Source organism: Mauremys mutica, chromosome 7 (genome assembly GCF_020497125.1).
Source record: "Mauremys mutica isolate MM-2020 ecotype Southern chromosome 7, ASM2049712v1, whole genome shotgun sequence".
Lineage (NCBI taxonomy): Eukaryota > Metazoa > Chordata > Testudines > Geoemydidae > Mauremys > Mauremys mutica.
The window spans coordinates 71,108,845-71,130,822 of record NC_059078.1 but is presented as its reverse complement, the minus strand read 5'-3'; the positions used below and the strand labels follow the sequence as shown (position 1 = coordinate 71,130,822).

At 38.7% G+C, this 21,978-nt stretch overlaps 1 protein-coding gene across 1 annotated transcript in view; it reads right to left on the bottom strand.

Moving 5' to 3' along the window:
• Positions 1–11,296: 11,296 nt before the first annotated feature.
• Positions 11,297–21,978, bottom strand: part of RET (ret proto-oncogene) — a 125,515-nt gene continuing 114,833 nt past the window's right edge. The window contains exons 18-20 of the mRNA XM_045024421.1: positions 19,642–19,741; positions 17,712–17,859; positions 11,297–15,789 (exon numbers count right to left, since the gene is read on the bottom strand). Of these exons, the coding sequence (XP_044880356.1) occupies positions 15,632–15,789; positions 17,712–17,859; positions 19,642–19,741 (406 nt within the window). The 3' untranslated portion in view covers positions 11,297–15,631. The remainder of the gene's footprint in view (positions 15,790–17,711; positions 17,860–19,641; positions 19,742–21,978) is intronic.

Here is a 21,978-nt window from a genome sequence, read left to right as displayed (position 1 = left end):
AAAGAATTTTTTTCCAATCGATTTTATCATTATTCTTTCATTAAGCCTACCTTTATGTTAAGAGCATGTAATGAGTCAAATTCATCCCTGCTGAAATTTCACTAGAATTAGTGGATTTATATTAGGGATGCCTTTGACTATGTGGGCTTGATTTTGATCTCACTGGTAGTTTGACATTGGTGTAGCGTCCACTGACATTTAATGGAGTTGCTCCTTATTTCCACTGACAGAACAGAATCGATCCCCATGCCTTTAAAGGTCTGGTCTACACTACAGACCTATATTGGTATAACTTCATTGCTCAGGGGGGTGAAAAATCCTGCCGACATACCTATCACTTCTTGGGGAGGTGGAGTAACTACAAGCATGGGAGAGCTCTATTCTTGCAGTTTAGAACATTTTCACATTAAAGTGCTACAGTGGCGCAGCTGCGCCAATGCAGCAGTTTAAGTGTAGACGTGCCCTTTAGGTAGAATGTCAACTTATTCTGCATGGCTATCATTCAAGTTTTATTGACTTCAGCTTTTTTATTAATTAGGGTGTGGTCAATTTTTTCAACAAGTGTTCACTGATTGACACAAAAATTAATTCCTGAAAGAGTAGTAATCTATGATCTCAGAATCCCATGTCTCTTAGGACCTTGAGTACAGCAGCACAATTTTCTATGTTTCTGGCTTGTGTAATTTTAGTTTATTGCCCATATGAGAGGTGTGTAGTGTTACTTAGATGCTTTTCTGACTGCTTTTTGGGCACCCTATGCTTGGCATGCAGGATATTAGTAGAAGCATTCTTCCTTTTGTAACTGAACATTATACATTATAAGTACTGAATTAAATAGGTTTTTCACAATTTTTACTGTGGCTGGGGATGGATTCTTCCCATTTGCCAAAGCAATTGCATCCTCTGCCCCTAATGTTATTGCAGGGAATTGATAAATGTAGTCACAGCCAGGGCCTGGTTCTGAATGCCAATTTCTAAGTGGGAGTACAGTGTTTTCAGGAAACTCAGGAATCACTCAAGATCTTGCAAGATCTAGCACTCAGGGCTTTATTGCAAGTCCTGAGTAAAGGGTCACATACAGCTGTGCTGTCCCAGGAGCAGGACAGGGACCTAATCAACACTTAGAGTCAGTGTCTGGTCCCTGGCTTCCTCCCTTGCTTCAGAGGAAAGTAATTTGCTACTAGTTTGCACTAGTAGTAGATGACTTCTCCTGCCATGAGTTTATTTGTGCTGGCCAGTGTAATGGGTCACAGAACCCAGGCTACTTCCCACTCATTCCCCATTGTGTATAACAGACTGATAAGACAAACTATTAATCCTGTCCAGTTATTCAGTGCTAGAGTACTACAGTGGCTTATTTCTAAACTATTTCTAAGGCACTTGTCATGGGCTAGGTGTCTGTCAAAACAATCCCTGCCATGAATATACAGATTAAGGCTTTAATTCTGCAAGGAGCTTCTTGTGAGAGGATCCTTGTGCCGAATTTAGAAATTGACTAAGATATTTAGTAATATGAAAGACAGTGAAAACTTCCTCAGCCTAAAAAGAGTCAGGGTAATCAAATCTCAGATTTCATACGAAATTCTGGTTAGCCTGAATACATCATTGCAGAAATGATTGAGTGCATTGCTTCGCCTTTCTTTTAAAATACACTTTCTTATGAAGCAATATTAGCCACTTCTGGAGTGAGGCAGCATACCATGCTAGATGGATTTGCTGCTTTCATCCATTATGATGGATTCTACATAGGTCTCAAAACTTGATATATATATCAAGTACCAAACCTTAAGTATTTGGAGCAAAAAATAAGCTTCTATAACAATACACCCAGTAGCTCTAGCACAGGGAATATTACATGGTGCTTTAACCAAGTAGCTTAGTGTTTTAATACAAAACAACTGACATAAGCATTTAATACATTTTAATTGCATAATCAGTATTGTGCTCATTACATCTACCCAACAGACACAGAACAAATAGCTTTATGCAAAAAAAAAAAAAAAACCCTACAAAAATGTACAATATACAGAAGACCAGATCCAAGCTGATATAATTAACAGTGTGTATGCAACATTGTTCCTTTTTTTAGATATAATACAGATTTTTTTATAAATGGGCAGGCACAACGACAAAAAACTGCTTAATCTGTTCACTAAAATGGAATAGTAAGGCCATACAATGATTTCTATGCTATTCAGTTTCTGAAACTATACATGTAATCCATGACAATGTTGTTGGAACCTTTAACTATGAGGTGAGGGTTTAAACTGTCCACAAAACTTCTGTAGTTTGACTCCAAACTCCAATTATTTCATTTAAAAACTAAGCTTCGTGGCTGAGGAGTACAAGTAGTAAAAGTACAAATGTTACCTATAGACCAATTGTTTAAAAATGTTCTATGTTAAATACATTTAGTTTTACTATTCTTCAGGTAACATTTCCATAATCTAATATTGTGGCATTGTTTTTATTACCAAGGATATTTGTGTTTTAAAATTAGTAGAGATGGGCCCAAATTGGAACACCTGAGCCAAATGTCCCTGCACTTTGGGGAAGTTTGGATCTGGATATCTGCAGCACAGGGCATGCTCTTATGATTGGTTTGCAGTCATTGTTTCAAAAAAGGCTTTTCTGATGAAGGGACAAAGAATAAAATATGGTCCATGGTCTGAGCCCCATGAAATTCCTTGACTCCTTGCTTGAATGGTTAAAAAAGAATTTCCCAATCAGATTAGTCTAAAGCAGGGGTCTGCAACCTACGGCACGCAAGCCGATTTTGAGCGGCACGCTGCTGCCTGCCACAGTCCCGGCCCCAGCCCCACTCAGCGCCCCCGCCCACTGCTCTCCCCTTCGGGGGCAGGAGGCAGAAGCTTGGTCCTGCTGCAGCCAAGCTTCCCCCCTCCCCTGCTTCTTCCCCCAGCATGGTGCTTTCCTGCCCCTCCTCCTCCCCTTCCCTGCACCGATGATCTGATGGCCCTTGCGAGGGGGAGGGGGGAAAGTGGCAGCATGCTCGCTGTTCCGTAGAGGAGGCAGAGAAGAGGTAGGGATGGGACCTTGGGGACAGGGGTGGAGCAGGGCATATCCCTTCCAGCCCCCTGCCATGAGCCGCTCAGGGCAGGGGGCTGGGAGCACCCCCCCCCCCCCGAGCTGAGCACCCCAGCCCTCTACCCTGACCCCCCACACACCCAGCCTTCTGCCCTGCACCCCCACACCCCCAGCTCTCTGCCCTGACCCGTGAAACCCCACACACCCCCAGGCCTCTGCCCTGATCCTTGAACCCTGCCCACACCCCCAACCTTCTGCCTTGAACCCCACCCCCCACACACACACTCCCAGCCCTCTGAAACCTCCCCAGGTCTGGGGTCCCAACTGCCGGCCCCTTGCCAGCTGGCGTCCCAGCTGCAGGCCCCGCTCAGCCTGCTGCTGGTCTAGGTGAACAGAACCCCAGGCTGGCAGCGAGCTGAGCAGGCTGGCAGCATAAGATCAGCATTTTAATTTAATATTAAATGAAGCTTCTTAAACATTTTGAAAACCTTGTTTACTTTACATACAACAATAGTTTAGTTCTATAATATAGACTTATAGAAAGAGACCTTCTAAAAACGTTAAAATGTATTACTGACACGCAAAACCTTAAATTAAAGTGAATAAATGAAGACTCGGCACACCACTTCTGAAAGGTTGCCGACCCCTGGTCTAAAGCAAAACTTTATATTTAAAAAAATTAATTTGGGGCAAATCAGAAGACATGAACAGGAAGTATAGAACTCTCAGCTTTGAGAACTCTCAGCTTTGAGAGCACCACATTCTATTTTTTTAGCTAATGTTACTTGAAGAATATTAAATAGGAAATGTTATCTGAAGATTATTAAAACTAAATGTATTTAACATAAAATTACAAAGAGGCCAATATGCCAGCCTGTTAAGTATGTAAAGTCAGGCCTTTCTGACTTCTGAAATGTTCTAACAGATTTTGGATGATTTTTAAATGACAATTTCTTGGTCCATGGCTGTGAAAAATCATTTTTCTTCTTTATGCAGCATAGCCTTCAAGACTACACCAGTTACCAGGAGACTGCTTGTTTCAGTAGTTAAAGTGCTGAGGACATAGCTGTATTGGCAGTGAGAACAAGTCAAATTTATAACAGGATAATGATGCAACTAACAAGGTTTTTCACTACTGGAAACTTCAAACTGATTTAGAATCTTGAACATACACTTCCTAAAATTAGCATTGTGGTAAAGAGAATTATAGATATGCAAAACATAAAGAGCTCAATAAGAACTCCTGCTTTAGGATGTACATTAAGCTGTTCCCCTGTTGATATCCAGGAGATATTTGACCCCATATAGACCCCACATAGGGTGCACTATAGGATACTTTCCCCCTCTTTTCCTTTCTCTTGAAGCATACATTGGTCTCTGCCAGTGGCGGGGTATGGGCCTACATGAGCCATGTTCTCATCTTGTATGGCAATAGTTACATTCCTACAGTACTTTAAAAACATACTACAGCAATAAGGCTTATCCGTAGCTATTCTTCTGAGTGTCAAAGGGCAGTAAAAGTAACATTTTTAATGTTATATTCTTAATGTTAAAAATTTTAATGGTAAGAAACACTACAAATAACTGTCTTAGTTATTCATTTAAAACAGGCAAATTTTTCAGTCTTCATAGACAGAGGCAATTGTTTTTGTAAAACAAAGCAAAGTCAGTTGAGCTAATCAAAATGATGCAATAAAATTCATTTCAGTTAATTATCTGTTAATCAAATAATTAACTGCTGTAAAATTAATCCATGAATTTTTTTTTACAGCAAGAATGCATTTTTAAAGGCTTGAAATGTAATTTATTACAAACATATTTGTTTATAAGTGTGAAAAATTGTCTCTTATGAAAATGTGCTCAGTAATGTTTGTACAAGACCTGCATTATCCTTATTTGCTCAAGATTTAACAAATTTGTCACAATTCAGTCTAACACATGGTACTGGGAAGGCAGGTTTCTATTTTTCATAGCAGCATTGGATGAGATTTTCAGGTCTCATTCTTGATAAAAACAAATTATAAGTATAAACTAACTTCAATTATCTTTGTTATCCGTGAATTAGGCCCCAGAATATCTATTCAGGGAAGCATTTATGCAAGAGCTTAAGTGACTTCCTGAATCAAGATGCAAATCCCTAAAAATTACAGAGGACAGCCAAATCTCTTCCTTGTGAAATTGTGATTGGCACTGTTACTGAAAAGCCCCTCAAGAGAGCATTGAAATATTTGCTTGTGTCTTTTTGGTTGGTTCTCTGAATCCTTAAAATCTATTCAATTTTAAAACAAAACAATTATCTCACTTCTTAGATATAGTTCTAGTGTGTTTAAACTTCCTGCTTCTTACACTTCTCTCTCTCTCAGGGATTGATACAAAGCCCACTGGAGTCAATGGGAATCTTTCCATTGACTTCAATGGCCTTTAGAGCATCCCTTTACTTACCTCTTTGAAGGTTCACTATGATCTCGTTCACCTTCCATGGAGTCAAAATCCTTACTAGCAGCAAACAGTCTGCCAGCAACATACATACACCAAATCATTTTGTACCTAATCCCACTGACCTCAAAGGGAATCTTTTCCCTGAACTTTGATGGTCCTACGTCTTTTTGTGAGATCACTCCAAATCTCTTACCTCCTCCTGTATTGCTAGTATACTGTATATAAAGTGTGTGAGTATTATTATTGGCAGTGAATTACTGGACACCTAGAGCCATATCTTGAAGCCTTACTGCCATGACTAATTTTTTCTTGAACCTGTAGTTTCACTGATTTCAATGAGTCCTTAGGCATGTAAGGATTTCACAATCAGACCCTTTATCTTTTAAAAGGGGGGGACAATTTTTCCCCAAATAACATCTTAAAAATTATTCCAAAGTTCAGGTGGCGCATCAAGCTTTTTGGTAAAGCAAACAATTGTATGTAATTATTCAATCAGTTCTGTTTATCCGTTAAAAATATTTCAGGTGTAGTAAATTGTATGCAGTGAATTAGAAGAGAACTGTGAAACTGGCACTTATTATGACTGTTAGGAAAAAGAACACAGCAGTGCTAGCCTCACCCTCATTCAGAGGAAGTGTAATGTCAAGGGGAAAGCCCCATTTTTCTATGTCTACATTACAATCACTATAGTGGCACAGTTGCAGCACTGCAGCTATGCCACTGTAGCACAGACACTGACAAAGGATTTTTGTGTCAATGTAGTTAATCCACCTCTCCAAGAGGCAGTACCTAGATTGATGAAAGAATTCTTCCATTGACCTACCTTCCTTACAGTGTGGGAGTTGGGAACCTAACTCTGTCACACAAGGCATGAAGTTTTTCACAGCCCTGAGTGATGCTGTGAGGTCAACCTAAGTTTTAGGTGTAAACCAGGCCTGAAACCTAACAGTCTCATTTATAATGGCCCCCCAAAACACAGGTAGAATATAAAATCTTGACAGACAGTGAAACAATGGAAGGGCCAAAGAAGTAGGGTTTGGATCTATAGTAGGTTTAGATTGGGATTAAATTTCATAGCCAAATCAGGGCTAAAATCATGGGTTTGAGTATGACAGTCTAAAGTTTCACAAATTGTTCTAATGAGATCTCTACCAACCTGAGCCAAAATATTTGACAATACATATCCATCGCATCCAAATGCAAAACCAGGCATCTTCTAGTTGCAGTTCCAAGCCAGAATTACAATCACAGGTTCAGATCTGGGGAAGCTCTCCTAAAATTCAGAGGGTTTCTTTTGGTCCATCAAGAATGTTGCACGGGACCCAAGACAGCTGTGATTTTTCAGAGGTCTATTTCATAAATTGAGACTGGCACGCAGCGAGGACCAAGTCCTATGATGAGTTAAGCACTCTTAACTCGTATTGAAATCACTGGAAGGGCACAATGATCTGCCACTTCACAGGAACAGGTACTTGATGTACAAAATAAGTCAGCTGTTTATTTTATCGGAACACTTTTGGGATGCATAGACATGCTCATCGTATGCATGTGTTTTGGGCCACTGTATCTGTGTAAGTGCACATCTGATGGTCCCTCTCGGGCCCCTAGAGTTCCATTCTGCTCTGCCTATTTGAGGATCAGACAGCATTACCCTCTTGTTGCACATTAGGGTTGAAATCAGAACCTGAGGGTATGGCTACACTTACGGTTTGCAGTGCTGGTAGTTTGCAGCGCTGGTCATCCAGCTGTGTAGGAGCAGCGCTGGTGTGTGGCCACACTCACAGCTACCAGCGCTGGTGTGTGGCCACATTTGCAGTATTAGCAGCGCTGTTGGGAGTGCTGCATTATGGACAGCTATCCCAGCATTCAAGTGCAACAACGTGCTTTTCAAAAGAGGGGGGTGGAGGGTGGTGTACTGTGACAGGGAGCGTGGAAGATAGAGAGTGGATTTTTGGAGCCAACACTGTGTGTTAGCTTCCTGGATTGGAAAAATCACAAAATGTTCATGAGCCCTTAGTCTTAACTCTTAATTGCAATCAGCCTGCCTCCAACACGGACTCCCCGCTGTTTCACTCACTCCCTGTGGTGTACTGTGACAGGGATCGGGGAAGAGAGAGATTGGAAAAATCACAAAATGTTTGCGAACCCTTAAAGTCTTGCAAACAGCCTGCATCCAACTCTGTTTCCCCTGCCTCTCATTTGATCGTTCACAGCCAGGTACAGATAGCTCCTGTTTGCTGTGATCAGTGTTTGTTTTTTTAGATAAGCAGTTCAACGGAGCTTCGATCGGCTCCGTTCTGTTTGCCTGCCTCTCATTTGATTGTTTACAGCCAGGTACAGATGATCACAGCAAACAGGAGCTCTGTTCGGAGCTCCGATCGGAGCTCGTTCACAACAAAACAAAGAGAGGCTGCATAACAAAACAAAGAGAGTAATTTATAAAAGCATTCTGGGATACACCTTATACCCTGGAGGCCAATCACAGCGCTGGTGTGTGGCCACACTTGATGACCAGCGCTGCAGCACCAGCGCTGGAATCCTTATTCCCCATGATGAGTGAGGTGTACGGCCAGCGCTGCAGCCAGGGAGTTGCAGCGCTGGAAGTGCCCTGCAGGTGTGGCCACTTACTAATTGCAGCGCTGGTGGAGGCTTTCCAGCGCTGCAAATCGCCAGTGTAGCCATACCCTGAGAACTAAAGCAATGCCTAGGCTTCATGCTTGCCCTCTGCATGGGGGAGAATTTTACCATGAGTGTGGAGGTCTTCCTATTTGGATTTCAGTGGGAGCAGAGTTAGGCCAAAACTGAGGGCTTTTGAAAATACCATCCACATTTCGGTCTTTTATATTTGGGAGCCAATAAAAACCAGCCACATATAGTGTAAGCTTCATTACTTGTATTCAAAATATGTACATCACTCTCTCTCTCACTATTTGTTTAAGCTTCTACAAATTTCCCAGTGAGGCAGAATACTTTTGAAGACTTTTTCTGTAGTATAGAATAAGGAAATGATTTTAAAATATTTATTGTTTGATCTTTCCCTTAACACACTGATGTATGTTTCACCAATTATTTTGGAAAATCAGCTATTAGCTACGAATCCATTTCAGCATGGATAGAATCAAGCACTTAGTTTGATACAACAATGCAACAATTGTTACATTAGGTGATATCACTCCTTTTAAAGGCTTTTATGACTACTCAGACACACATTTAATGGAGAAACTTTGACCATTATTTCCCCAATATCAAAAATACACCTAAAGAATATTTTTAAATGTTCTTACCATTTGTGATTAGCACATCATTCAAACATGACAGCTGGTAAATCATACAAGCAGGCTGGATTTTTTAAAGAAATGTGCTGTATTAGCCTCACTAAAGGAGCTAAGTACTTCAGGTAAATTTAAGGCAAAGCTTAATTGTTTTAACTCAGCTAATGGATGTGACTGTGCGTAATTGCAGAAGATCATTAATAAATGGAAATGCCACAGCGCGCACACACACACATCTCTTAGCATGAAAAGGTGTTAAATTAGAAAATACAAAAATAAACAAAGGAATCATGGCCACTGTTAGAAAAATATTCTTTCAAAAACATATTTGCTGTTACTGAAAGTCATAGTCTGGGATTCCTCCCCACAAAATTAGTAAATAAGAAATATGCATAAGAAACAATTTATATAATGGATACTATATTTGTGAATGATCCAGCTTTACTCAAGTAGTTCTTGATAAGTATTCTTTTCACTTTTGTACATGTACAGTACATTTATCTATGTTCTGTCTCTGTATGCCAACTGATAACGATTTATTTTTGGGGCGATAGCAAAATATTTTAGGGCTAGAGATACCTAGATCAAAGCTACTATTTCATAGGTTACCTTTCCTAGCCATATTTTTCATGCCTCTTGCCAGGGGAATAAAAATAATTATTTAGGGCCTGATCCTGCAAACATTTATGCATGTATCTTTACTCACATGAGTAGTCCCATTGACTTTAATGAGACTGCTTGCATTAGGTAAAGCTATTCACATTGTGTTGTCAGGATTGGGCACTTAGGTTTATTTATTTAAGCACTCTTCTGTGCTTTTAAGTGAAAGTGATGTTAAGGGGAGTTTTCTGGAAGGGAAGTTTATGATGAAACTGTCATTTTGTGCATCTAATATACATGGCGCTTTGTTTTCATGGAGCCTTGCCTGGTTTTTGAAGTATGGCTATTGATTAATCCACTAATCATTAACTGTGAAAACATAGAAAATTAATTTTAAAATGCACATACATGTATATGCATGCTGTGTGAAACTACACTGTTCAGGCTTTGATTGTTTGGATGAAAATGTTTATTAGTGGTAAGATGCCTAAAACCTAGTGAATGTAAATAATGAACCTTCTACTAAGTTCATATGAACTTTGAAAACATGTGCTAATATGACAACCATATGTCTAATCTTTGCAGTTCCAGTTGTAAAGGGGAGTGAGAGTAATAATTAGCAAAATACCATCCAATTTAGAAGTCATAAGAATGGCTATACTGGATCAGACCAGTGGTCCATCTAGCCCGGTCTTCCAAGAGTGGCCAGTGCTAGATGCTTCAGAGAGTGAACAGAACAGGGCAATTTATCAAGTGATCCATCCCCTGCTTCTGGTAGTCAGAGGTGTATGGACACCCAGAACATGGGGTTGCATCCCTGACCATCTTGGCTAATAGTCATTAATGGACCTGTCCTCCATGAACTTATCTAGTTCTTTTTTGAACCCGGTTGTACTTTTAGACTTTGCAACTGTCAGGAGTCTACACTGCCTGGCAAGAAGTTCCACAGGTTGACTTTGTGTTATATGAAGAAGTACTTCCTTATTTTTGTTTTAAACCTGCTGATTTTTAATTTCATTGGGTGACTCCTGGTTCATGTGTTACGTCAAGGGGTAAATAACACTTTGTTAATCACTTTCTCCACACCATTCATGATTTTATTAATCACAACCCCTCCCCACCTCTTTTCTTAAGCAGACCAGTCCCAATCTTTTAAATCTCTCCTCATATGGAAGCTGTTCCATAACCTTAATATTTTTGTTGCCCTTCTCTGTGCTTTTTCCAACTCTAATGTATTGTTCTGAGCTGGAGCAACCAGAACTGCACACAGTATTTAAGATGTGGGCCTATCATGGATTTAATATAGCAGCATTATGATTATTTATTATCTATCCCTTCCTTAATGCTTTCTAACATTCTTAGCTTTTTTGACTACCACTGCACATTGAGCAGATGTTTTCAGAGAACTCCCCACAATGACTCCAAGATCTCTTTCTTGAGTAGGAACAGCTAATTTAGACCCCACTGTTTTGTATGTCTAGTTGGGATTACGTTTTCCAATGTGAATTACTTTGCATTTATCAACACTGAATTTCATCTGCCATTTTGTTGCCCAGTCACCCTGTTTTGTGAGACCTTCCTTTGTAACTCTTCACAGTTTGTTTTGGACTTAACTAGGGTGACCAGACAGCAAATGTGAAAAATCGGGACAGTGGGTGGGGGGTTAATAGGAACCTATATAAGAAAAAGACCCAAAAATCGGGACTGTCCCTATAAAATCGGGACATCTGGTCACCCTAGACTTAACAATCATGAGTAATTTTTTATCATCTGCAAACTTTGCCACCTCCCTGTTTGCCCCTTTTACCTGATCATTTATGAATATGTTGAACAACACTGATGCCAGTACAGATCCTTGGGGATTAATTAATTTATCAATTCTCTTTTCTCAAAAATATATATATACATTTTAAATTGAGGCCTATAAACATTTTCATGCATAGAAAATATCCTTACACATAAAATCTATTGCATTTTCATTAACACCTAAACTTTGCATCATTTCTAACCTTACTAATACATTTTAGCTTAGCAAAATGATCATTAAAACAGTACAATCAGTATTTTCAGATAAAACTAACTTTACAGTATTTTTTTGCAATATCCCTATCTTTGCATTGTAGACTATCACAAATACGACTGTAATTGTCAAGGCTTTTTATGGTGACTACTGTACTGCACTGTTGACTGGATCTATCATGTAATGCTTACACAGACACAACCTCTCGACTGAATTCAATAGGAATTTGGCCTGAACAGAATCAGGACTAAACATTTGAAGAGTGCAGAAGCTGTGTATAAGACACAAGTTGTGTGTATGTGTTTATAGTATCTGTATTTAAGTATACCCAGGTCAATTGTATTTATGTTCACATTTTATATGATATATTGTTTTTTTTATCTCTATAGATATGGAGAGAGGCCTATATAGAGAATATCACATATGCACACGTATACATGCACACTTTCCTACATACTTATTTGGCTGGAATATGGAAAACACAATTTAGGGTGGATTAAAGTCAGTCAGAATAGATTCATAACTATTTAATGTATCTCCAGGAGAATTTTGAAAAGTATTTCAGACAAGTACACTTAAAAAAAAAACAGATTAAAGCTAGTATTGTGTGACTGGCTAAGCCACAAGGAAGATGGTGAAATTATATCAGGGCCTCCTTGCTATTGTACAATTAGGAGTTTCAAAGTGTTTTCATTATAAACCCTGTAATAGATTTAAGAATTGTGTGGACTGTAATTTTGCATAGAAGATTTTAGAATGTGGGTGTTTTTTTGAATGAAAAAAGGCAAATTAGCTGGCTCATTTTGAAATCATATTTTTTATATAAAACAATGGTCTATTTTGGAATATTTTAGTGGTTTTATTATTCAAATGTGATTGATTTAAATTTTTTAAATATAGCAAGCAATTAGTACAAAAATGGTCTTATTGTATTGCACTTGAATACTATTTTTAAAAGACAGACCCATTAGCTGTATGTATACACTTTATATTTCCAATTTAATATTATTTTACCACATACAATGAATAAAACAGGATGCCCATCTTGGACCCTTCATGATTTAATGGTAAGAATGCATATTTGTAAAGTTGTCTAAAATATGTGACGGGCTGCAGTCTATTGTATCAGCTGCCATACATTTACATGAGGGATTTTAAGGATCACAGCTAAGAAAAACGTTTGCACATAGAAAAGAAATGTACATTAAAATCATTTCCTGGTGTCTTTATGAAGAGAAAAATGCCTTTGGATTCACCCATTTCTACAGCTGGCCACATCCTACAGAACCCCAAGCGTACAATGTTTATGTGATGTAGTTTTTGTTGACATGTCGGTAGAGCTGGAAGAATTTTCTGTCACTATTCCCTCAAATATATAAATGAGTTCATGTTGGCTTTTCTCATGCTCCTTTTAAGTTTTCTGAGAGAAAGCAAGGACACATAAATTACTGGGCTCAGTACTGGGGGAACTAGGTGAAATGTCGTGGCCTGCTAGATCATGTAATCACACCTCTCTGTATAAGACCCCTTCTGGCCTTAAAATAAAAATCGATCAAGTTATGAAGTACTTGAGTTTTACTGTCCCTAACATTAGTGGGAACTAAAACTAGAATTTTCATGTGAGTATTCATTCCAGAAGTGTATTCGTTTTCATCCAGTCAGAGAATTGAAATACCTTGTGACATTAATCATAACTAACCAATACGGAACAAATATCAAACGCTCCACGTGAACCATTCACAATGAATCTATAGTGTGGAAATAAAAAATGCCAAATAATGAATGTATGCAAGGAAGTCACAATCTGCTTCTTACAGATATTCTGGGAACAATAAGGAAGGCTAAATTAGTTGGATTATAAATTGTTCATTGTGAATCATTCATTCAGCTCTGCTTGAGAAAGTGGGCAGGCGGGTAATTATCTGTGGCATAAATGTAATTACTTTTTGCTGTTCTATACAGCACCTATATCAGATGTGTGCATAAGAAAATTTGATAAATGTGACTGGGAACCCCAGTTTTCATAGGGGTAAATTGAACTAAGCAGGGGATGATGCTCAGAGTTTGAAATACAATGATACTCAGTGCTTTCTCCATCAGTTGGTTATTTCAATACCACTTGTCGTCTCACTCACCTGTCTTAGAATGACACTTGCCACAGGTTCTGTCCAAGTAGAAACTGGAGTAAAGTACCTCTGCCTGGAGGACTTTTGTTCTAGTTTAGGAATTTCTGTCACATGCTGTCGCTGATGAAAAATCTCCCTGGATTGCTTGTGACAAATGAAGAATTGAGATTTCTCACTGATGAACTAAAATAGTGGGGAACCAGTGTATGGCCAGATTTAATGAGTAACACTGAAAGCTACCACAGCAGCTGTCACTGATTGTAGACCTCCCTTATGTTGTTATGGCATTTGTACCTAGTTTCTCTCTCAGTGCCAGTGCAGAAAAAGCCCATGTAATGGGGGTTTAATTTTTCCATTGCATTTATTTTATACTTATTTGACGTGCATTGTTACAGTGTATTGAGGGCTGTGCCGCACCTCCAGAAGCATTTGAGAGGCCACTGTTGTATCACAATGACACTCATGACACCTTCTCTTCCTCTGCATCTTTATGCTGTGCACAGAGTACCTAGTGTAGTGGTTAGCTTACACAAAGAAAAATTCACACTGCTACGGCTCATCTGAAAACAAATACAATATTCCTTTATAAAACAGGCTTTAAATACTAACACAGCGCTTTGCAGCTGGACTTCTGTTGTTTGTATGAAGACCTGCATTAAGTTTTTGGCAATCTGACTCATTTACTTCTGAAATCACAGATTTTAATGGAAACACACTGTGCCGACACACAAAACAAACACATGAAGACAGCTAAACTGGAATTTAAGAGACAGGAACAAGCTTTGGTAGAATTGGATTCTTTAAGAATAGCCATCACACAGGTAACAACATGTCACTCTGGGTTTATGGTCCAACATTTTTAGAACACAAAAAATATTCTCTTCAACAATATTAAATTTCAAGTAAAAGACAGAAAAGTACTGCCAACCTATTTATTCCCTTCCATGTAAGCTCTATAAGAGTCAGATCATTCTCCTAAATACCACGTCAATATGGTTGCACATCATTTGAATTAAATTTACCCTTAACAAAATCACGTGATTTTTTCCCCTGCTTGTAGGAAATAATTAACTAACTAATAATAAAAGCATCAGATAAGTTATGCTAAGTAAAAGGGTTGTCTACCTGTGACTTGCAAGGCAGAAGATTTATTTGGAATGATGTCACTGTGATATCCTATGTTAGCAATGTATTGGACTGTAGAATCAGATTTTGAGCTTAGAGGAAGACTCCAACTCACTGAACGTGACTGCAAACAAAATCTCTTTGCTTTAATTTAGTTCAAAATATCCTGTACAGTCTACACTGAACTCAAACAGAATGATGATTGTACAACAGACATTATAACATTAGTAAAATGGATGTGATGGAAAATAAGTTGTGTCAGGTGAGCACTCTTGATTGACATCAGTCTATATAGTATATCTAGTATCAAATTTATCTCCATTGTGCTAAAGGTAAGAATAGTTTAAACATAATAAAACAAACTCTTTTCTCATTAAGACAAGACACGACATTTTTACAGCTTTTCAGGACTTCAAATGTTGACTCTCAAGTTCCCTACTGAGTTACTTAACGTTTGCTTCGAAACCAAAATACAGGCTTCATTAGTGCCAACATCATGGTAACACTTCAGATTCTATAGCAAGCTCAGTTATTTTGAGCCAAATGTTCCCCCCCCCCCCACGTATACTGTTTGTGCTTCTTGCTTAGATCAAGTGGCCTTTTGTTAATAACCAGAAAAGTAGCAGTTCAAGTACAACAACATTTTCCCACCCAAGAAAGCTGTAATGCAGGACAGCTGACCTAAAAAACTGTAAGCATGAAGTGCACAGCCATTTGCAATAAACAGTTACCAAATTGGACTATGTGCAGAATGGTGGACTGAAAAATAAGTACTGGAACTACAACTTTTATCCAGTTTGATATGTTTCCTGAAAGAGGAAATAATCAATTATAGTCTTGATCATGCGTAAAACCACTTGAGAAACTACCAAAAAAGAGTTTGCCATTTGAGAAATTAATGTTGGTTTAACCAGTTTTAATTGTACAAAGAATGAGCCAATGGACTTTCCATTCTTTGCATGTTTGCTCCCCTATTAGGTCCATTACCTTTCACAAAGAAATTTTTAACTATCAAACTTGTCCATAAATTTTGCCGCTGAGGGTGAAACCATCCAGTTAGCATATACACTATCATTTGCATATCTTGAAAACACAGAGTTAGTGCCATCGAATCTTGTGAGTGGAACGGGGCTCTCCTCAGGCCAGTTCGGGTATGACATGCCTAAAAATGAAAACAGATAATTTTTTCTGCACTGAAGAACCATAACTTCATGTGCAGACAGTAAGGCCCTTGGCAAAACTCCGTTCAATACTTTAAGCCAGACCACTGTTTTTTGTCCCCAATCAATTGATATAAACTGTGTTTCAAAGCCCCAAAGCACAAATTCTGCTGAAGGCAAACACCCGGAACAAATAAAGTGCTGTCTTGATAAAAAAAAAGTGTGTATATCATATAATCCAATAAAAGTTAATAATTTTTCTTATGATAGCCTCCAACTTTTCACAATTTTATAGTTTCATGACAATATAATTACAATTTGCTTTGCCAGAGAATTTATTGCAACTGGAAGTTCTTGCTATACATACAATGCTCCAAGCAGTACTAAGCCCATTTAAGGCAGGACCCAACGTCCAATCCAGTCAATGAAAGTATTTTCATTGACATCAATGGGTGTCTTTCCATTGGCTTCAATAGGTTTAGGATGAGACTCATATCACCCATCATGATCTCCCAGTAGTACAATGGGCTGCAAGGTTCTGAGCACTCTGGCTCTGATCCAGCTATATATTTAAATAGATGTTTAAAGTTAAGCATATAAGTAGTCCTATTGACATCAGTATGCTACTCATAAATGTAAATTTAAAGGTCATGCTTATGTATTTTGCTGGACTGGGCCCAGAGTGCACAGCATCTTGCAGATCCAGCACTATATGAAAAAATATACTAAGGCCAGCGTTTTCAAAAATAGAAGCCTAATTTTGGCACCTAAATAAGTGCTGAGATTTTCAAAAGCATTCAGCAATGGGAACTGTTGGATGCTTAAGCCCTTTAGAAAATCTGACCACTTATTTAAAATTTCAGATATGTATTTAGAAACCTAACCTTGGGCACCTAGTTTTAAAAATCATGTCTAGGGAGCAGAGGAAAAAAAAAGACCCAAAGATATTTACTAATTACCAATACACAGAGTAATGGAAAAGCTTCAGCTTTTAATAAAGTTTTACTGCTTGAAGAATGGAAAAAATATGATCTCTGAAGTTAGTAAAGAGCCAAAAACACGTAAAATATTTAATCAGAAAACAAACTATAGGAGTTTTGGCAAGAGCCATTTTTACTGTCCATCTCACCACCACAATATGAAAGCACATGTTCCCTTTCAAAACACTTGCTACATCATTCAATCAGGGCTTAGTGCTGACATTTGCATGATAAACCAAAGGATGTGAAAACAGTCGAAAGTATTTTTATAGTGGCCATCACCAAATCAATTTCCAAAAGACTGTGTAGATACACTCAGTCTCCCCTGTCTTCTGTAAATTGTAACCTGATCCCATCCCATGTCACGTTAAGCAGAAATTTCTGTCCAAGGACTTAAAACATGTGAGCAGCAGCTGAGATTCAGGAATCTGTCTGGATAAACATAAAACTGTAACAAATTGGGCCTCAATATTCAACTGAGCCCCCAAAAAATGTTTAGCAAATTTTTTTTTTTTTGAATTTGTTATTTAAATTAGAGATATAGACTCTAACATATTTCCCAACTCCACCCCCCAACACAAAAGACTATTTTAATTGGATAGTCGGTTCTTAGCCTTTTAAAATTTCCCCTGAGAGTACTTCCCTGATCTATTTATTTCTCTTTATCATATGATATATAGATATAGATATATATGGTGATTTTACTTATTTTCACATCCTTTTTTAATCTTTTTTTAAACACAGCTGCAAGACGCCTAAAGTATGATCCTGATGCAAAGTTTGACATTTACAAATAAAAAAAGCTTTCCAAGCAAATTTTGATTGGTTTCATTCACACAAGAAACACTCTAATGGGGTTACAGAGTCTGAAGATAGTGCAGAAGAAAAAAAAAACACTTTTTGTGTGTGTTGCTAGAATCTAGTAAATGCATGTGAAATTCTACCATAGAGTTTGTTTTCAATCCATGTGGAGGGAAGGGTTCGAGGGAGGGGAGCATTATTACAGTCCACGAGTGGTGTCTCCTCTTCTGAGAGCCCGTCATCATAAAGTAAGGAGTCAGAGGGTGTGGAAGCTGCAAGATCTAAGTAGTCCTACCAAATAAATAAATAAAATGCTAGGTTACAATAAGCAACAAAGTCATGCCTCAGTTATAGTTGCTAACAAATTTCTGGGTTCCCTAGGCAGGGCAACTGCAAACTTGAAGTGGGCCCTTCTATAGAGAATACCAACTGCTTAATCGCCTGTTTTCTGCAAGAGTAGTGTCCTTGGCAATGCACTTGTTTGCAGAAACACTAGACATGCTTCGACAGAAACATGCTCAGTTAGTACTTCTTCTGTTGAACGCCGCTTGCCAATGAGTTAACTCAAAAATCACACTGATAGATAAGCTTTAATTTCAGCTTTACTCTAAGCCTAAAATTCAATGGGAGGACAGGGTACCTAACAATGCCTGGAAGGTGTTCTCCCCATTATGTAGCATTTGGCCCAGAGTTCTGTTCAGGATGCTGGTTGTTTTGTTTTTAACTATGATAACCATTTCGGACAACATTGCCCAGTTCAGTGTTACTGTCCACTCACTGGATTATCCCAGATAGTCTGTCTGTCATACAAAGCAGACACAACTTTTTGTGTTGGAAATTTACTTTTAGTTCACTACATTGCTCTTGTAATAGCCCTTTGGAACCTCAAAAAATAAAACTTCCATCTTACTTTGCCGTTCACCACCACTGATTTAACTTTGATTTTTTAATTTTCCTATAGAGCATAATGGCTCCCTTCTGGTTCATTTCTTAATCTGTGCCCAGCAACACATGCCCAAGCCCAGAATGGGTTAGTTCATTTGTTCTCCCTCTGCTGGATTTGTAACAGAGGAACAATATTGTAGGTCTTACCTAGAGAGTAATTATTGTTGGAGATTTCTAATGTTTTTGTAAAACAGGGATTTTATAACTATATACTGGTAAGTGCATACACACACTTATTTTTAGTCACCAGCCTCCACTTCTGTGTGCACATGTACACTTGTGTGTGCTCATTCAACTGCACATGCCCTTTTCCAGCACAGACAGACAGACAACTGGATTTTTCCATGAAAAACTTCCATTTGCACTGACGGAATTTCCATGCCTAAGCCATATCAAATAAGTGCACATACAAGTATTAATATTGGAAAATATCCATTTAGGTGGATGTATATTTGCAGTGTGTACTAGGGACTCAATCCTGCAAGGTACTGATGGAGATACTCATGGGCTTTAAGTTAAGAGCAAGCATAGGTGTTCTCCTGGATCAGGACAACAGTGCTCAGCAGTGTGCAAGACCAAGTCCTAGATGAGGATGTGTAAAGGCTCCACACTGACAATGAGGTCCTTTGAATTCCCAAGAAAATCCTTATCAGAATATGCATGTTAAAGTAGACAGATTTGGAACCAAATGGCTTTAATATTTTGTTGCTGTTATCACATCTTTAAGACATCCCAAGTCAGAAATGACACAATACTTGCTTTGCAATATTTTAGTCATTTAATTTGAGGCTTCCTACTGCTTGATTATTGAGTAATGCAAATTAAAATGAACTCTGCAATAATAAATTTGTTCCTAAGGAAACTAAGTGGAAAAATAATCAACCATACAACATTTCTAGGTCTGAAATCTTTAAAATCACCATACAAAAAAAAGATGGAACAGCTTTTGGAAAGCTTTCTGCCATCTGGAGGAAATAAAGTTTTTGGATGCCTTTAATCCTGATCAAAATAAGGACTTTACTTATCAGAAACTTATTTCTCTGTGCTACAACCAAGCTCTTTGGATTGTAAACATTCCCTACTAGTTTTCATTAACTGTGCAAAAAACTCAGCTTGCAGCAGACTTACCCTACTCTTCACCATCATTTTCTCCAGTTCTTTGCTGATGTCAGCAAATGTTGGCCTCTTATCTGGTTCCTGTTTCCAGCATCGCAGCATCAAGTTATACCTATGAACCAAAGTAACAGATAATAAGATCCTGCATTCACAAATGGTTTAGTTTTCCTTTCTGCTCAAATAAATCTACAGTACAGTGATCTGGCCGCTGTTGTGAATGCCACTCAAAGAAATATCTCCATCTTTACTTTTTCTTATTTATGTAGCTAAACAATTTCTCCATGGGACGAGGCCCTAATACTGCACTAAGAGTCACAAGAGTGTACCTTTACTCCCAGGAGATACTGCATGTAATTAAAGCCCCAGGCACGTGTATCTCTTTACAAGATTGGTGTCCAAGAGTAAGTCTACAACTGCTGCTGGGAGGTGGGATTCCCAGCATGGGTAGACTCTTGCCCTCGCTCAGCTCGGACTCTTGTCCTAAAAAAGGCAGTGTGAACGCTGTGGCACCTCAGTGCCGCAGCCACCACACTGCTATTTTTAGCATACTAGTTTGAGCTGAGATATGGAGAGTGTCTACTTACGCTGGTAATCAGACCTCCCGGCTGACACCCTTACACTTCTCCCTCCTATGACTTTTGTTTTCTTGGACAGTCACCTAGAAGAACAAAACAACCAGTACAGGGGGAGTTGATAGTGACACCAATGTTTAGGTGCCTAACACTTCCCACCTGCAAGATTCTTGCAACCTTTCCTTTGAGAAACTTTCACATCTCCGTTGTTTGCCTTGGGCCTTTGGTATTTGGCAGGGGAAAAGTCCTCTGGCTACAGAAGTGCTTTTTCTTTATGGTATGAAATTCCATTCAGCTTTTGCTGAGATATAAGCTTTCAAAATAATTTCCCTTCTCCTGCTCTCCTTCCTCAGGAAAATGTTGGCAGCCTGCTAAAATAATAACTGAACACATGAATATTCTAAGGCGAGGCTCCACTGCCACCAAATCAGCAGCACCACCACATTGTTCAGAGAATAGCTGGGAGCAGCCGTAGTGGTGAGGAGGAGAAAAACCTAGACTGGGCTTCCCTCCTCTGGATCCCAGCACCTGGACCTCATGGCCCATTCTTCCCTCTGGGGACAACAAATAGGGCAGGAGCTCCCCCAACTCCCAGAAGGGAAGAGAAAGAAAGAATTAGGCCAGGCTGAGTTCTCCCATGCCACTCTTTCTGGACTCAGCAGCCCACCCAGATAATGTAGTTAGAGCTATAGCTTAAATGACTTCTGCTGCAGTGCTGAAGGTTCAGGATTCAAACCCTGCTGGTGCTCAGTTGTTCATAAAAGAAAGTGGCTTTACCATTTACCAACACAAACAAAAAAAACCATTTTGAAATTATATTTAAAGAACCCTACATTATAAGAATTCTGTTTAGGTTGCAAATTCAAGCACTTGAAAGTTAAAAAATGCCAGATTTATGATTGGCTGTACAACCTTAATTCACACCCTCCCCCTTGGGCATACGCATTATGATACTATGTGATCATGTCATTAAAGATTGTCTCAAAAACACATGTGTATATAAGCTGTCTGAATTAAGTTTGCCCAGACAACCATAAATCTGGCATTTCCTAACTTTTTAGCACTTGACTTTACAACCTAAATAAGATTCTTCTAATCTCACTTTTTTTTGATTTATTATATTAAAGATGGAGTGAACTGCTTCAGAAAAGTTTGCATACCTATAAAAAAGGGGTAAGGTTATGCATTACCTCCTCATTACTAGACTGGATAATTTGGAGCATGCATAGAAAAATGGGTGTGAAGTAGTTCATCTTAATGCAGTCTTTAATGTCCTAAGATAAACATCTACCCAGGTTGTCCATCTAAAAGAGAGACAACAACAAAGCCATCAACCACCCCCACCCCCACCCCCTGCAAACTTACACAACATGAGTAACTCAAAAAAGTATAAACAATGGAACATAATTGGGGGTGGGGAAGGGGACATTTGAAGTGAATGCTCGAGGAAGGGAAGACAGGTGAAAATTTAAAATATTTAATTTTGCTGGGGCAAGCCTGGACTTGAGATCTATGAATCTATGTTCAACAGTGTCTCAGTGGTATCTCTATGTATGTGGTGCACAGAAAAAAAATGGCTGTACTATTTATGCTGCTTTTTCTCACCACACATATGGGCAAGGTCATTCCAAGACACCTGAAGGGATCTCATTCTTGTTCTCCAAAATTCAAATGAGACAATGCAGTCTTATTTGAATATGGCTTAATCAAAGCTGATAAACATATTTAAAGCTCTGTTTCATTTTCGGACACCATGGAATATCCAGGAAGATGAGAT